This window comes from Pogoniulus pusillus, chromosome Z, assembly GCF_015220805.1.
Source record: "Pogoniulus pusillus isolate bPogPus1 chromosome Z, bPogPus1.pri, whole genome shotgun sequence".
Taxonomy (NCBI): Eukaryota; Metazoa; Chordata; class Aves; order Piciformes; family Lybiidae; genus Pogoniulus; species Pogoniulus pusillus.
The window spans coordinates 111,438,410-111,452,098 of NC_087309.1; the positions used below are offsets into that span (position 1 = coordinate 111,438,410).

The following is a 13,689-nucleotide window of genomic DNA, read 5'->3' on the forward strand; positions in this document are numbered from 1 at the left end:
GAGCCATGGTGACTGTCCACAATTACCTGACAAACACGTGCAGTGAGACCAAATGGCTAGGGTATAAGAAGCATCAAGACAAGAAGTAACACGTAGACATTTACCTGTGTCCCGGTTTGAGGCTTATTCTAATGAGAGAAATTAAATCACTGCTTGTAGAAAGAAAATAGAGTCTACACCATTCATTGGTTTGCTGGAAGGCATAAAAAGCCACAATGTAAGTAGTTCTGTTGCTTCTGCCTCAGAGCCCTTCGTCCTTTCACATCTTCTTTGCTCCCCTCTAATATCACAGTATCACACAGTATCACAGTATCATCAGGGTTGGAAGAGACCTCACAGATCATCAAGTCCAACCCTTTACCACAGAGCTCAAGGCTAGACCATGGCACCAAGTGCCACGTCCAACCTTGCCTTGAACTGCCCCAGGGACAGCGACTCCACCACCTCCCCGGGCAGCCCATTCCAGTGTCCAATGACTCTCTCAGGGAAGAACTTTCTCCTCACCTACAGCCTAAATTTCCCCTCGTGTAGCTTGAGGCTGTGTCCTCTCGTTCTGGTGCTGGCCACCTGAGAGAAGAGAGCAACCTCCTCCTGGCCACAACCACCCCTCAGGTAGTTGTAGACAGCAATAAGGTCACCCCTGAGCCTCCTCTTCTCCAGGCTAACCAATCCCAGCTCCCTCAGCCTCTCCTCATAGGGCTGTGCTCAAGGCCTCTCCCCAGCCTCGTCGCCCTTCTCTGGACACGCTCAAGCTTCTCAACGTCCCTTCTAAACTGGGGGGCCCAGAACTGAACACAGCACTCACGGTGTGGTCTAACCAGTGCAGAGTACAGGGGCACTTTCACTAACAGATAATGAGCAAGCTTTGGTGATTGTTTGTCTGCCTGAGATAGAGAGGGAGAGAAACAGAAAGAGGCTCTGAGCCCCTTCTGGGCAGTTTCTCTGTCCGGAAAGGAATCTGGGTTTCTGTATTATATCTAATTTGACTATAATTGTAAATACTTGTGAATATATTGTGCATCTGTGCTTGTGAATTTAGCTTTGCTGTAAATAGAGCTTCATCTTACTGCCAAGCTGTCTGAGCTGGTCTGGTAAATTTTCAATAGCATGTGGGGTGGGGGGAGGAGTTCCTTAACGCACCACAACCAATGATTCACCACTGGAGTATGTGACTATGGCTGCAGCAGATGCTCCTTCTAGGTAATATTTAAACACTGATATGAAATCCTGGTTTTGTACTGCAGACATTACTAATGGAAGCCCTCTACAGAGCAATATGCAGATATTACTGCAGACAGTGATCACAGCCCATTCAGTCCTCCCTCTGGTGTCTCAACATGTCACAGACTGAACAGCTTCAGGGCTTTTTCTTTCACTGTACCTTGCTCTTCAATTTTATTCTTTCACATTGTTAGATCCATTTGGTCCTGTAAGGACTGATGACACAGTGAGAAATGCTCTTTGGCTGCTCTGGCTGCTCTCTCACTTAAAAGCAAGTTTCCTCCACTTAAAAGCAAGTTTCCTCCAAGTCCCTAGTGGTCCTTCATAATACTCATATTGCACCACACAGACAACAGAGCTCCCTCTCCAGCACGGAAGATGAAGGTCTATCTCAGACCTGAGAATGAGGTGAGCCACAAACTCTACCTCATTCTAGGGAAGGCAGTGTAAAAACAATGTGTTAGTTCTGACACCATAAATCAATTCTTAATAAACAACAGTACCCATGCTCTGGGTTTGCAGCAGCATTGGGAAAATCATATAGGAGTGCTCCTATACTACCCTTCTCTCCATGCCTACCCCTTCTCCCTAATTCTAGTGCAGTAGGGAGAGAAGGCAGCTGTTGGTTGGTTTTAGGAAATAGCAAATGGATCTCCCACACATATGTGAGTACTGTGAGATTTCCTAGCTGGAGATAGTGAGTCAGCCCAGTTCTAGGGCACCTCTCAAATCCTTGGAGAAAGGACAAACTGGTGGGCAAAACTGTGGCTGCAGCAGCCTCACCCCTATCTGGTTACAGAATTTGGCAACTGTGAGCACTGGCATCACATGCAATTTGGACACCTTCTAAATAAGCTGCAGAACTAGGGCCACTCTCTTGCAGGGCCTTGAAGGCACTGGTTTATTGCACATGCTGTGAGATTCTTGGGTGGAGCTGTGTTTGCATGGGAACATGGCTGTAGTACAGAGTTGTTCCTCTGCCTGCTGCCTCTGAAAGGCACACAAACGCCAGCAAGCTGTGGGAGGCAGTCATAATGCTTTGCAGCTATGACTTAGCTGCTAAAAAAGTAGCATGAAAAGCTGTAGGCAATTGAAGAGACTCCACGAGTGCCTTCATGGTAACTTCTTAAGCCAGGTAACAGGCAGCCCTACTTGAGGGGATGCAACACTGGACCTGATGGTCATGAATGCAAGTGATCTTATCAATGATGTCAAGATTGCAGGCAGCCTAGGCTGCAGTGATCATGAACAGGTGGAGTTCACAGTCCTAAGAAATATGGGGCAGGCAAAGAGTATAGCCAGGACTCTGAATTTCAGGAAAGCAAATGTCCATGTCTTCAAGGAGTTAGTCAGGAGAACTCCACGGAAAACGGTCCTCAGGGACAAGGAAGCAGAACAGAGCTGGCAGATCTTTAAAGATGCTTCCCACAGAGCACAAGAGCTCAGTCCTCAGGTGCAAGAAATCAGCCATGAGAAGGAAAAGACCAGCATGGCTGTGAAGATACTTACTGGTCAAACTAAAGAGCAACATGGAACTGAAGAGGCAGTGGAAACAAGGATAGGTAACCTGGGAGAGTTACAGGAACACTGCCTAGTTGCATAGAAATGAGGCCAGGAAGGCCAAGGTATGGCTGCAGCTTAACTTGGCAAGGGATGCAGGGAATAACAAGACAGGCTTCTACAGGTACATCAACCAGCAAAGAAGGTTAAAGAAAGTGTTAACCCTCTGGGGAGTGAGAATGGAGAGCTAATGTCAACAGAAGAGGAGAAAGCTGAGATACTCAACATCTTTTTTGCCTCATTCTTCACTGGCAACCTCACTTATCACTCCTTCTGAGCCAATGGACCACTAGGTGAGGAGGAAGGGGGTAAAGTCCATCCCACTGTAAGAGAAGATCAGGTTTAGGATCACCTGAACATACATTCTATGGGACCTGATGAGATGCATCCCAGAGTCCTGAAAGGATTGGCTGATGTAGCCACATTCTCCATGGTATCTGAAAGTCCTGGAAGTCAGGTGAAGTCCCTGGAGACTGTAAGAAGGGAGATACAATGAGATACAAAGAGTAGAAAAGAGGACCCTTAAGATTCCAAATCTGCCAGACTCACCTCTGTGACCTGGAAGACCATGGAACAGATCCTCCTAGAAGCTATGCTAACGCACACGGAGGTGATTCAAAAAAGCCAGCATGGCTTCACCAAGGGCAAGTCCTGCTTGAACAACCCAGCAGCTTCCCAGAACAGAGTGACTACCTCACTGGACAAAGGGGGACCAATGGATACCATCTCTCTGGACTTCTGTAAAGCCTTGGACACAATCCCCAAGAACAATCTTCTCTCTAAATGGGAGGTGTTATGGATTTGATGGGTGGATTGTTCAGTGGATAAGAAATTGTCTGGATAGTATTCAATGGCTCAATCTCCAGATGGAGATGGGTGACAAGCGGCGACCCATGGGACCAGTGCTGTTCAAGACCTTCATCAAGGATACAGTGAGATTGAGTGCACTCTCAGAAACTCTGATGAGTTCTGAGACAGCAAGCTGACTAGTGTGGTTGACATGACTGAGGGACAGGATGCCATCCAGAGGGATCCAGGCAGGATAGAGAAGTGGGTCTGTCTGAACCTCATGACGTTCAATAAAGTGAAGGTCAAGGTCCTGCACATGCCTTGGGGCAATCCTCTGTAGCAGTACATGCTGGGGGATGATGAGACTGAAGTCAGCCCTGCAGGAAAGGAGTTGAGTGTACTGGTGCATGGGAAGCTGGACACAAGCCAGCACTATGCACTTGGAGCCCAGAGGGTAAGCTATATCCCAGCACGGCCAGCAGGGCAAGCAAGGTGATTCTACTCCTCTGCTCTGTTCTGGACTACTGTGCCCATCTCTGAGGCCCCCAACACATGAGAGGCATTGAACTGATGTAGCAGGCCCAGAGAAGGATCACAAAGGCAATCAGTGAGCTGGAGCACCTCTCCTATGAAGATGAGATAAGAGTGTTTGTGCTATACAGTTTGGAGAAGAGGAAGCTTCAGGGAGACCTTATATCAGCCTTCCAGTACCTGAAGGGGACTACATGAAAATTGGAGAAGGATTTTTTAAACTAGTACAGGGTAGGTTTAGAATAGACACCAGGAATAAATTCTTTACTGTAAGAGTGGTGTGATAGTGGAATGGGCAGTTGTGTATGCCTCATCCCTATAAGTGTTTAAGACCAGGCTGTTCAAACACTCCTCCAGCCTGGGTGTGGGGCTGGATGAGGGGTTGGACCAAATGAATTTCAGGGTCCCTTTTAACTGAGGCCATTCTATGATTCTATGACTTACACATTGATGCAATCATATTTGCTGTTGCTCTCTGATGGTCTGGGAACCACAGTGCTGCCAGTTTTGTCGGTGAAAAGATGATAAGGGGCTGTGCCAGTGCACAGAAGCATTGCCCAATAATCAGGTACAAGTAGTTGTGGGAAGCCAAGCTCAGGAACTTCAGAACGCTGAACATCCGGATGATGCTACCTGTCATGTTCAGCCATGCACTCAGGATCACCTGCAGCAAGCAGAAACAGTCAAGGTTCATGTGTTGAACGAAGCCCAAAGCCAGGATTTAATGCAACAGAGTAGCACAAGCAGAGTCTCAAATGCATTCCAGGAGACACTGGGTATTAATAAACACTGCATGGAAGCTGCCTACCAACCACCCACAGCCCTGTGGACCACTGCAAGATGCTCCTGATACAACAGTGCACAAGATACCTGTCTCCTTAGGGAGCAAAGTGGCCACCAAGAGAAACAGACCACAAAGTAGCTTATGCAAGACTGCAGAGATTGTCATGAATAAGATGAAAAAAACAAAGCAGACTATTGCACTCTGCAAGCTTGCACCATCACCCATATTTTGCTGTGACAATCCAGACATCATGGCAATGAGTCATGCAGCCTACAGATCCCACAATTGCACTTCCTGTACCACTAGGCAAGTTAACATTTCAGTGCCACATTCCACAGCACTCTTGCCTCTGAGAAGGCTGTGCAGATACCCCAAGCTGGCTTAGCAGACCAGTCTCTGAGCTGAAAGGAGTCCCTTGCTTGCACCCTGCCCCACTGCTACCTCAAACTGGCCCTGAAAACAAAATAACTGTGCTAATATATTTCATAGCAAACCCTACCCAAGTACAGCAAGCTGCTCACAGTCAGGTCACAGCACCTATCCCTATCAGTATATTAAGACAACAAAAATTGAAGCAGGAAAAGGCAAGCAACATTATTCTGACTTTTCCCAGTGTGTTCTCCACCTCAGTGGTGATTTAACAGCTACTACTGAACTGGGGTAGAGTTTTCAACACGCTCATCCTCTGCAGGATTTTGGCAAACCTGTCATTCACGTAATGTGTGATGGTTTGGGGGTTACCCCGCCCCCCCACACTTTTGTATTTGCCCCAGCTAACTCAGACGGACCCTGGGAATATAGATGAAGCAATTTATTTACAGCTAGCAGAATTTACAAGCAGCTATTTACAATATATACAGTTATATACAATTATATACAGTTATATACAAAGGATAAACAATACAAAAGCACAACTCCCCTCCCAGAAACCTGAGTCCCCAGGAGGGGCTTTCAAACCACCCCAACACCTCCCCCCGGCCCTCTCAACCTTACCCCAGTTCTCAGGAAGAAAAAAGGTGCAGCCAAGAGGTTAGGGAGCAAGGTTAGTAGGAGCAGGGTTAATGAGATGTGACCAGGTCTAAGGCAAAAGCAAGAGTGAGAAACAAAATGGAGAAAAAGTCTTTCTTCTTCCCAGAGTTCTCAGCGTGACTGTGAGAGAAGTAGACACAGTTGTTTTCATTTCACTGCCCATTATCTAGTTCTGTTACCAAAACATCCCAGCTTGCTTCAAACTAGCACAATCCACCCCTTGTCTGCTTCGCTCAAAGTATCGCTGAGAATTATCCAATCTAATCTAAACCAATATTTACACCAAAACTATATATACAAGTTCAGTTCACACTTCAATCAGATGTAGGTGATTCAAAAGCTCAGAACAGGGACTCCCAGGTGATGTTGGGTTCGTGCTCACGTACTGTAGATTCTATCGTAGATTCTCTCAGTGTTGGGCGCCAATGTTACCTAGAACAGAAAACTCCTAACAGCTTGAATTTAAGCTCTCTCAGCTAAGGTTAAATTTCTCTGTGGAATACACTGGATTTCACCATTCTCCTGCATTACCCAGTATGTATGACCAGGACCTTCAGCAGAAACCACCCCTCGGACAGGTTTCCCTTCGCCCGAAGGAGAAAATACCCAAACAGTTTTCCCTAACAGATTCTTCTCATGTACAACAGGAACTTTATCACCGTCTACTGTTTGGACCAAGTCTGATTGTGCAGGTCCTGCTCTGTTTACAGAACCTCTACTATTTACCAACCAGGTAGCTTGTGCTAAATGTTTGTCCCAGTTTTTTAGAGTTCCACCCCCCATGGCCTTGAGGGTGGTTTTCAGCAAACCGTTGTAGCGTTCAATCTTCCCTGAAGCTGGTGCATAGTAGGGTATATGATAGATCCATTCAATACCATGCTCTTTGGCCCAGTTTTTCACAAGATTGTTCTTGAAATGAGTACCATTGTCTGACTCAATTCTCTCTGGAGTTCCATGTCTCCACAAGATCTGTCTCTCCAAACCAACAATGGTGTTACGTGCAGTAGCATGTGGAACTGGATAGGTTTCCAACCATCCAGTGCTGGCTTCTACCATCGTTAGCACATACTGCTTGCCAGAACGTGATCGAGGTAAAGTGATGTAGTCAATCTGCCAGGCTTCACCATACTTGTACTTTGACCACCTCTCACCATACCATAAGGGCTTGATTCGCTTAGCCTGCTTAATAGCAGCACAAATGTCACAGTCATAGATGACTTGGGTGATAGCGTCCATGGACAAGTCAATTGACCTATCACGAGCCCATCGGTATGTTCCATCTCTACCTTGATGTCCAGATGAGTCATGGGCCCACCGAGCTAAGAACAGCTCACCTCGGTGTTTCCAATCAAGGTCAATGTCAAGATCAGAGTTAGTATCAACTTGAGCAATCTTAGCAGCTTGATCTGCCTTCTGGTTATGTTGATGTTCCTCAGTTGCTCTGCTCTTAGGCATGTGTGCATCTACGTGCCGCAGCTTCACTGGAGTTCTCTCCAGCCGTGCATCAATGTCCTGCCATAGATCAGCACACCAAATAGGCTTTCCTTTCCTCTGCCAACCATTCTTCTTCCAGTCCTTCAGCCAACCCCATAGAGCATTGGCTACCATCCACGAGTCGGTGTAGAGGTAAAGGATAGGCCAATTCTCACGTTCAGCCACATCAAGAGCAAGTTGAACAGCTTTTACCTCAGCAAACTGACTGGATTCTCCTTCTCCATCTTTCGTTTCGGTAACTCTCCTGGTTGGACTCCAAACTGCAGACTTCCATATTCGCTTGTTCCCAACAAGACGACAGGAACCATCTGTGAACAAAGCATAGTTCTTTTCCTGATCAGAGAGATCACCATAGGGAGGAGCTTCCTCAGCATGAGTTATTTTCTCCTCCGGAGGTTTGGAACAGTCTGTGCCTTCCGGCCAGTTGGTGATCACCTCCACCAGACCAGGTCGGTCAAGATTACCCATTCGTGCTCGTTGGGTTATCAAAGCCATCCATTTAGACCAGGTTGCATCTGTGGCATGATGTGGTGATGAACCTTTGCCTTTGAACATCCAGTTAAGAACTGGCAGTCTAGGAGCTAAAAGTAATTGTGACTCAGTTCCAATCACTTCAGAAGCTGCTTTCACTCCCTCATAGGCTGCTAGAATCTCTTTCTCAGTTGCAGTGTAATTTGTCTCTGAACCTCTGTAACAACGTCCCCAGAAACCAAGTGGACGACCACGTGTCTCATTTGGAGCTCTCTGCCAAAGACTCCAAGTTGGACCATTGTCACTGGCAGCCGTGTACAGAATGTTTTTAATGTCCGGACCAGATCTCACAGGTCCTAAGCCCACTGCATGGACTACTTCTCATTTGATTTGATCAAAGGCTGCTTGTTGTTCAGGTCCCCACTCGAAATTGTTTCTCTTACGAGTCACATCATGCAGAGGTTTGACAATCTGACTGAAGCCAGGAATGTGTAGTCTCCAAAATCCCACCACACCAAGGAAAGAAAGTGTATCCTTCTTACTGGTGGGAACAGCCATGGTAGAGACTTTGTTGATCACATCCTGAGGAATGTAACGGCGACCATCCTGCCACCGCACTCCCAGAAACTGAATTTCTCTGGCAGGTCCTTTGACCTTGTCTCTCTTAATGGCAAAACCTGCTTGCAACAGAATGTCAATGATTTTGTTACCTTTCTCGAAGACTTCCTCAGCAGTTTGGCCCCACACAATGATGTCGTCGATGTACTGGATGTGCTCTGGAGCTTTACCTTTCTCCAGTGCATTGTGGATGACTGAGTGACAGATGGTTGAGCTGTGTTTCCACCCCTGAGGCAAACGATTGAACTGGTACTGGATACCTCTCCAGGTGAATGCAAACTGAGGCCTGCACTCCTTTGCTATGGGAATAGAGAAGAAAGCATTAGCAATGTCTATGGTTGCATACCATTTAGCCTCCTTCGATTCCAGCTCGTACTGGAGTTCCAGCATGTCCGGCACAGCTGCACTCATGGGTGGTGTCACCTCGTTGAGGGCACGAAAGTCAACTGTCAGTCTCCAGTCGCCCATAGGTTTGCGCACAGGCCAGATGGGACTGTTGAAAGGTGAATGAGCTTTCTCGATGACAGCCTGACTCTCCAACTGACGAATCAGCTGATGAATGGGCAACAAAGAGTCACGGTTAGTTCTGTACTGCCTATGATGAACAGTTTGAGTTGCAATTGGCACTTCCAGGTCCTCTATGTCATGATGACTCAGCACTGGTCAGGCCACACCTTGAGTACTGTGTCCAGTTCTGGGCCCCTCAATTCAAGAAAGATGTTGAGGTACTGGAACATGTCCAGAGAAGGGCAACGAAGCTGGTGAGGGGCCTGGAACACAAATCCTATGAGGAGAGGTTGAGGGAACTGGGCCTGTTTAGCCTGGAGAAGAGGAGGCTCAGGGGTGATCTTATTACTGTCTACAACTACCTGAAGGGACATTGTAGCCAGGTGGGGGTTGGCCTCTTCTCCCAGGTAACCAGCAATAGAACAAGGGGACACAGTCTCAAGTTGTGCCAGGGTAGGTCTAGGCTGGATGTTAGGAAGAAGTTCTTCACAGAGAGAGTGATTTCCCATTGGAATGGGCTGCCCAGGGAGGTAGTGGAGGCACCGTCCCTGGGGGTCTTCAAGAAAAGACTGGATGAGGCACTCAGTGCCATGGTCTAGTTGACTGGCTAGGGCTGGGTGATAGGTTGGACTCGATGATCTTGGAGGTCTCTTCCAACCTGGTTGATTCTATGATTCTATGATTCTATGTCCCACAACTGCAGATTCATCAGAAAGTTCAGGTCTAACAGACAATTTCAATTTATCATCCTCAATCTCTACAGATGCTATTCCAAAAGCCCATTTATGACCCTTAGGATCTTTGAAACAACCTTGTCTCAAAAAGTCAATTCCCAGAATGCAAGGCGCATCAGGACCAGTTACAATAGTATGTGTCTTCCACTCTTTACCAGTTAAACTGATCTCAGCCTGTACCTTAGTTAACTCTTGAGATCCACCAGTGATTCCAAAGATAGAAATTGACTCTGTCCCTTTGCAATTAGATGGCAATAAAGTACACTGAGCACCTGTGTCAACTAAAGCCCTGTATTTCCGAACTCTTGAACTGCCAGGCCACCTAATGAATACATTCCAATAGATTCGGTTCTCTCCACTATCCCTTTCCTCCTCCTGGCTGGAGGCAGGGCGCCCCTAATGCTGAACATGGCATGTAGGGTGTACACAGTGATTGGTGTTGTTGTGAGAGGAATTGCAACTGTTGGAACAATTGCAGTTGCTCTCAGGAGCTGAGGAAGTGACAGCTACTTTCCTGGCATTACCGCCTCTGTTTCTGCCACTCTGCAGATCCCTGACCCTCTTTGAAAGAGCTGAAGTAGGTTTACCATCCCATTTGTTCATGTTCTCCCCGTATGTGTCACGCAGAAGTATCCACAGTGACGCACGTGATTGCTGCTGTCTGGGTGGAATTTGTCTCCTCCTGGGCTGAAATTGCCTTGCAGGAGGTGGGCGTCTGTTCCTGACAGCAGAAACATGCACCCATTCAGATGATGCAGGAACGGTATCCTTTACCAGATTGGAAATTGAGGTTTTAAGGTCCTCCTTCAGTTCTTTCATAGTATTTTTCATCTCTGTGGTCATAGTTTGTATGGCAGAGATTATACCAGAATGTGACAAGCTGTCCTCAATCTGCCTGAGCTGGTCAGTGAATTCACCAACAGTGAAAGATCTTCCATTATCACTCCTTGCTAGAAACTTACTGGCCAAGATGTTAGCATAGGATGAAGGAGCAAGCTTAATAAGCTTCTTCATGAGACCTGTTCCCAAAGGAATATCGTCAGGCTCATGAGGGCCATGATCTCCATAAAGCACTTCCTTCACAGCAAACTCCTTCAGAAGCTTAATTCCCTGCTCAACGGTGTTCCACTTCTTGGCAGCCCATGGCAAATCATCTCGGGAAGGATATCTCATAGCCACAGCCAATAGAAGGCGTGTCCACAAGCTAACCCTACCAAGAGGACTTGCCAGGTGTTTGTCCACTCCACTCTCCTTAGTGAGTGGTCCCAGCTGCTTGGCAGACTTGTCTCCTACCTGCAGAGCATTAGCACCAATGCCACGGCATCTCACTAGCCAGCTTAAGATTGGCTCACCTGATTCCCTTGTGTATTCCTTCCTAACTTCCCTGACCTCTCTGAGTGGATCCTTGGAGCCTTGGATGTCATCTTCCTCCTCTTCTTCCTGTTGTTCTGGTGGTGCCGGGCCTAACACAATCTTCCTCATAGCATTCCTAAACTCATTGGAACCATCCTCTCTCCTGGCAGCCAACCTCACAGCACTCCTCTCACTTGAGTATTGTTGTCTCAGCACATCTACAAGGTCTCGCAGACTAACTGCCTCCTCTTCCTCCTCTTGCTGCTGATCACCAGAGGTCCCCTGTCTTACATCCTCCTGCGAACCACTCTTTGTCTTAGCTTTTGCCTTAGCAGGTGCCAGAAGGGCCTGAGCAGCAACAGACTTGGATGTGTCTGCTGGAGGATTTGAATCTTTAGGAGTCTGACTTGGAGGGTTTGAATCCTTAGGGGTCTGACCTGGAGCATTTGAATTATTGGAGGTCTGACTTGGAGCTTGTGAGTTCAGATCTGCCTTGCTTTTAACAGGAGGATTTTGGTTCTGGTCTGCTGGCTGGGGGTTCGAATTGGCTGAGCTGGTGTCATTAGGATTTGGACTGACTGGGCTAGCGTTACCAGCATTAGTGGGATTGTTTGCCTGTCCTCCTGGGATGCCTGCCAACCCTGACTTGTTTTCATTTTTGCTAGGAACATTCTGATTTTGGGTACCTGCCTGTGCTCCTGAGGCTCCTGCTAAACTCTGCGGCTTGTTTTGGTTATCCTTATCATTGTTTACGTTAGTGACGGGAACACTGGCTGTGTTCCCAGCACTTGGAGAAGGAGGGGCAGAGGCTGGCAAGGGGGAAGCCGACAACTGTGTTCCCTTGTTTTGCTGTGAAAGAGACTGCTTCTGAGACACAGAATTTTTCCTAGCTCTTACAGAAACTGGTTTTGAATTTTTCACCAATAATGCCAAAATTAATATGAATATTAAAATCATGAGGCAAATATTAAAAATTGTGAGAAGAAAAACAGTTTTACAAGAGCATGTCCCGAGGCAAACAGTTGGAATTCCTGTCTTAGGCTGAATAACTCTCATTAGAGCCATATTTAAAGCAGAATTTCCATTGATTGTCACATTATTGACCAGAGCTCCTGTAATGTCCTTGGTAATATTCTCAGAGATATTAAAACCAGCATAACCAAGAATAAAATCACCCCAGCTCCAGAACATGTTTGAAACCTTAGCTTTAGCCTTATTATAAGCCAGATCAATGAAATAAGCAACAATTTGACCTTTTATCCAATTAAATGCCAAGTAAACAAAGCCAGACCAGAGCAATGCACCAACCAAATACAATAGCTGCTTGATTAGCTTCATCTTAATTCCCAGAGCTAATTCCCACTCACTGAAATCTCTAGCCCCACGTTGGGAAAGCCAATTAAAAAATGTGATGGTTTGGGGGTTACCCCGCCCCCCCACACTTTTGTATTTGCCCCAGCTAACTCAGACGGACCCTGGGAATATAGATGAAGCAATTTATTTACAGCTAGCAGAATTTACAAGCAGCTATTTACAATATATACAGTTATATACAATTATATACAGTTATATACAAAGGATAAACAATACAAAAGCACAACTCCCCTCCCAGAAACCTGAGTCCCCAGGAGGGGCTTTCAAACCACCCCAACACCTCCCCCCGGCCCTCTCAACCTTACCCCAGTTCTCAGGAAGAAAAAAGGTGCAGCCAAGAGGTTAGGGAGCAGGGTTAGTAGGAGCAGGGTTAATGAGATGTGACCAGGTCTAAGGCAAAAGCAAGAGTGAGAAACAAAATGGAGAAAAAGTCTTTCTTCTTCCCAGAGTTCTCAGCGTGACTGTGAGAGAAGTAGACACAGTTGTTTTCATTTCACTGCCCATTATCTAGTTCTGTTACCAAAACATCCCAGCTTGCTTCAAACTAGCACATAATGCATGTTACTGCCTGATGCAGCTACTGCTCTCTCTAGGTGAAATGTCCTCAGAGGAACAGAACAGTTCAACTTACAGCACATCTGAGCCCCACGCTGTCAAGAACCCACGTCGCTACCAGACCAAATGGGATCGAGATGACGAGGTACACTATTGAGAGCCAGTTGACCATCTCCAGGGAAATGTGGAAGTAGGCAGCTGTCTTATCAGCAACGGGAGCAAACGTCAGCCACAGCTGCAGAGCAGAGTGCAAAGATGGGTAAACATGAACAGAACAGTGAAATTCAGCATCCCCTCAAACTGCCTGCATTGTGAAGGGGCTCACTATCATAGGATAGTTAGGACTCAAATGAGAATGTTAAGGCTGGTAATAAAAATTCAACTCTCCAGCATCTGCAGCTAACCCATGGAAGGAGTATTTACCATGGATATCATCATGCCTCATTCATTCCACTTCCTCATCTCCAATCCCTTAGTCCCGCTGCTGGGAGCTGGCAGCAGCAGAGGTTAGTACCTTTTTCTGTTCCTGTGTACAACTACCTGAAGGGAGGCTGTAGCCAGGTGGGGGTTGGTCTCTTCTACCAGGCAAGCAGCAACAGGGGGGACAGAGTCTCAAGTTGTGCTGGGGGAAGTACAGGCTGGATGTTAGGAGAAGTTCTTCCAGAGAGA

The 13,689-nt window shown here is 46.8% G+C and overlaps 1 protein-coding gene across 2 annotated transcripts in view; it reads right to left on the reverse strand.

The window, feature by feature from the left end:
- SLC49A3 (solute carrier family 49 member 3) overlaps positions 1–13,689 on the reverse strand; it is a 50,661-nt gene that overhangs the window by 20,505 nt on the left and 16,467 nt on the right. For both annotated transcript variants that reach the window (XM_064140433.1, XM_064140432.1), the window contains exons 2-3: positions 13,097–13,255; positions 4,546–4,765 (exon numbers count right to left, since the gene is read on the reverse strand). In XM_064140433.1, the coding sequence (XP_063996503.1) occupies positions 4,546–4,765; positions 13,097–13,255 (379 nt within the window). The remainder of the gene's footprint in view (positions 1–4,545; positions 4,766–13,096; positions 13,256–13,689) is intronic.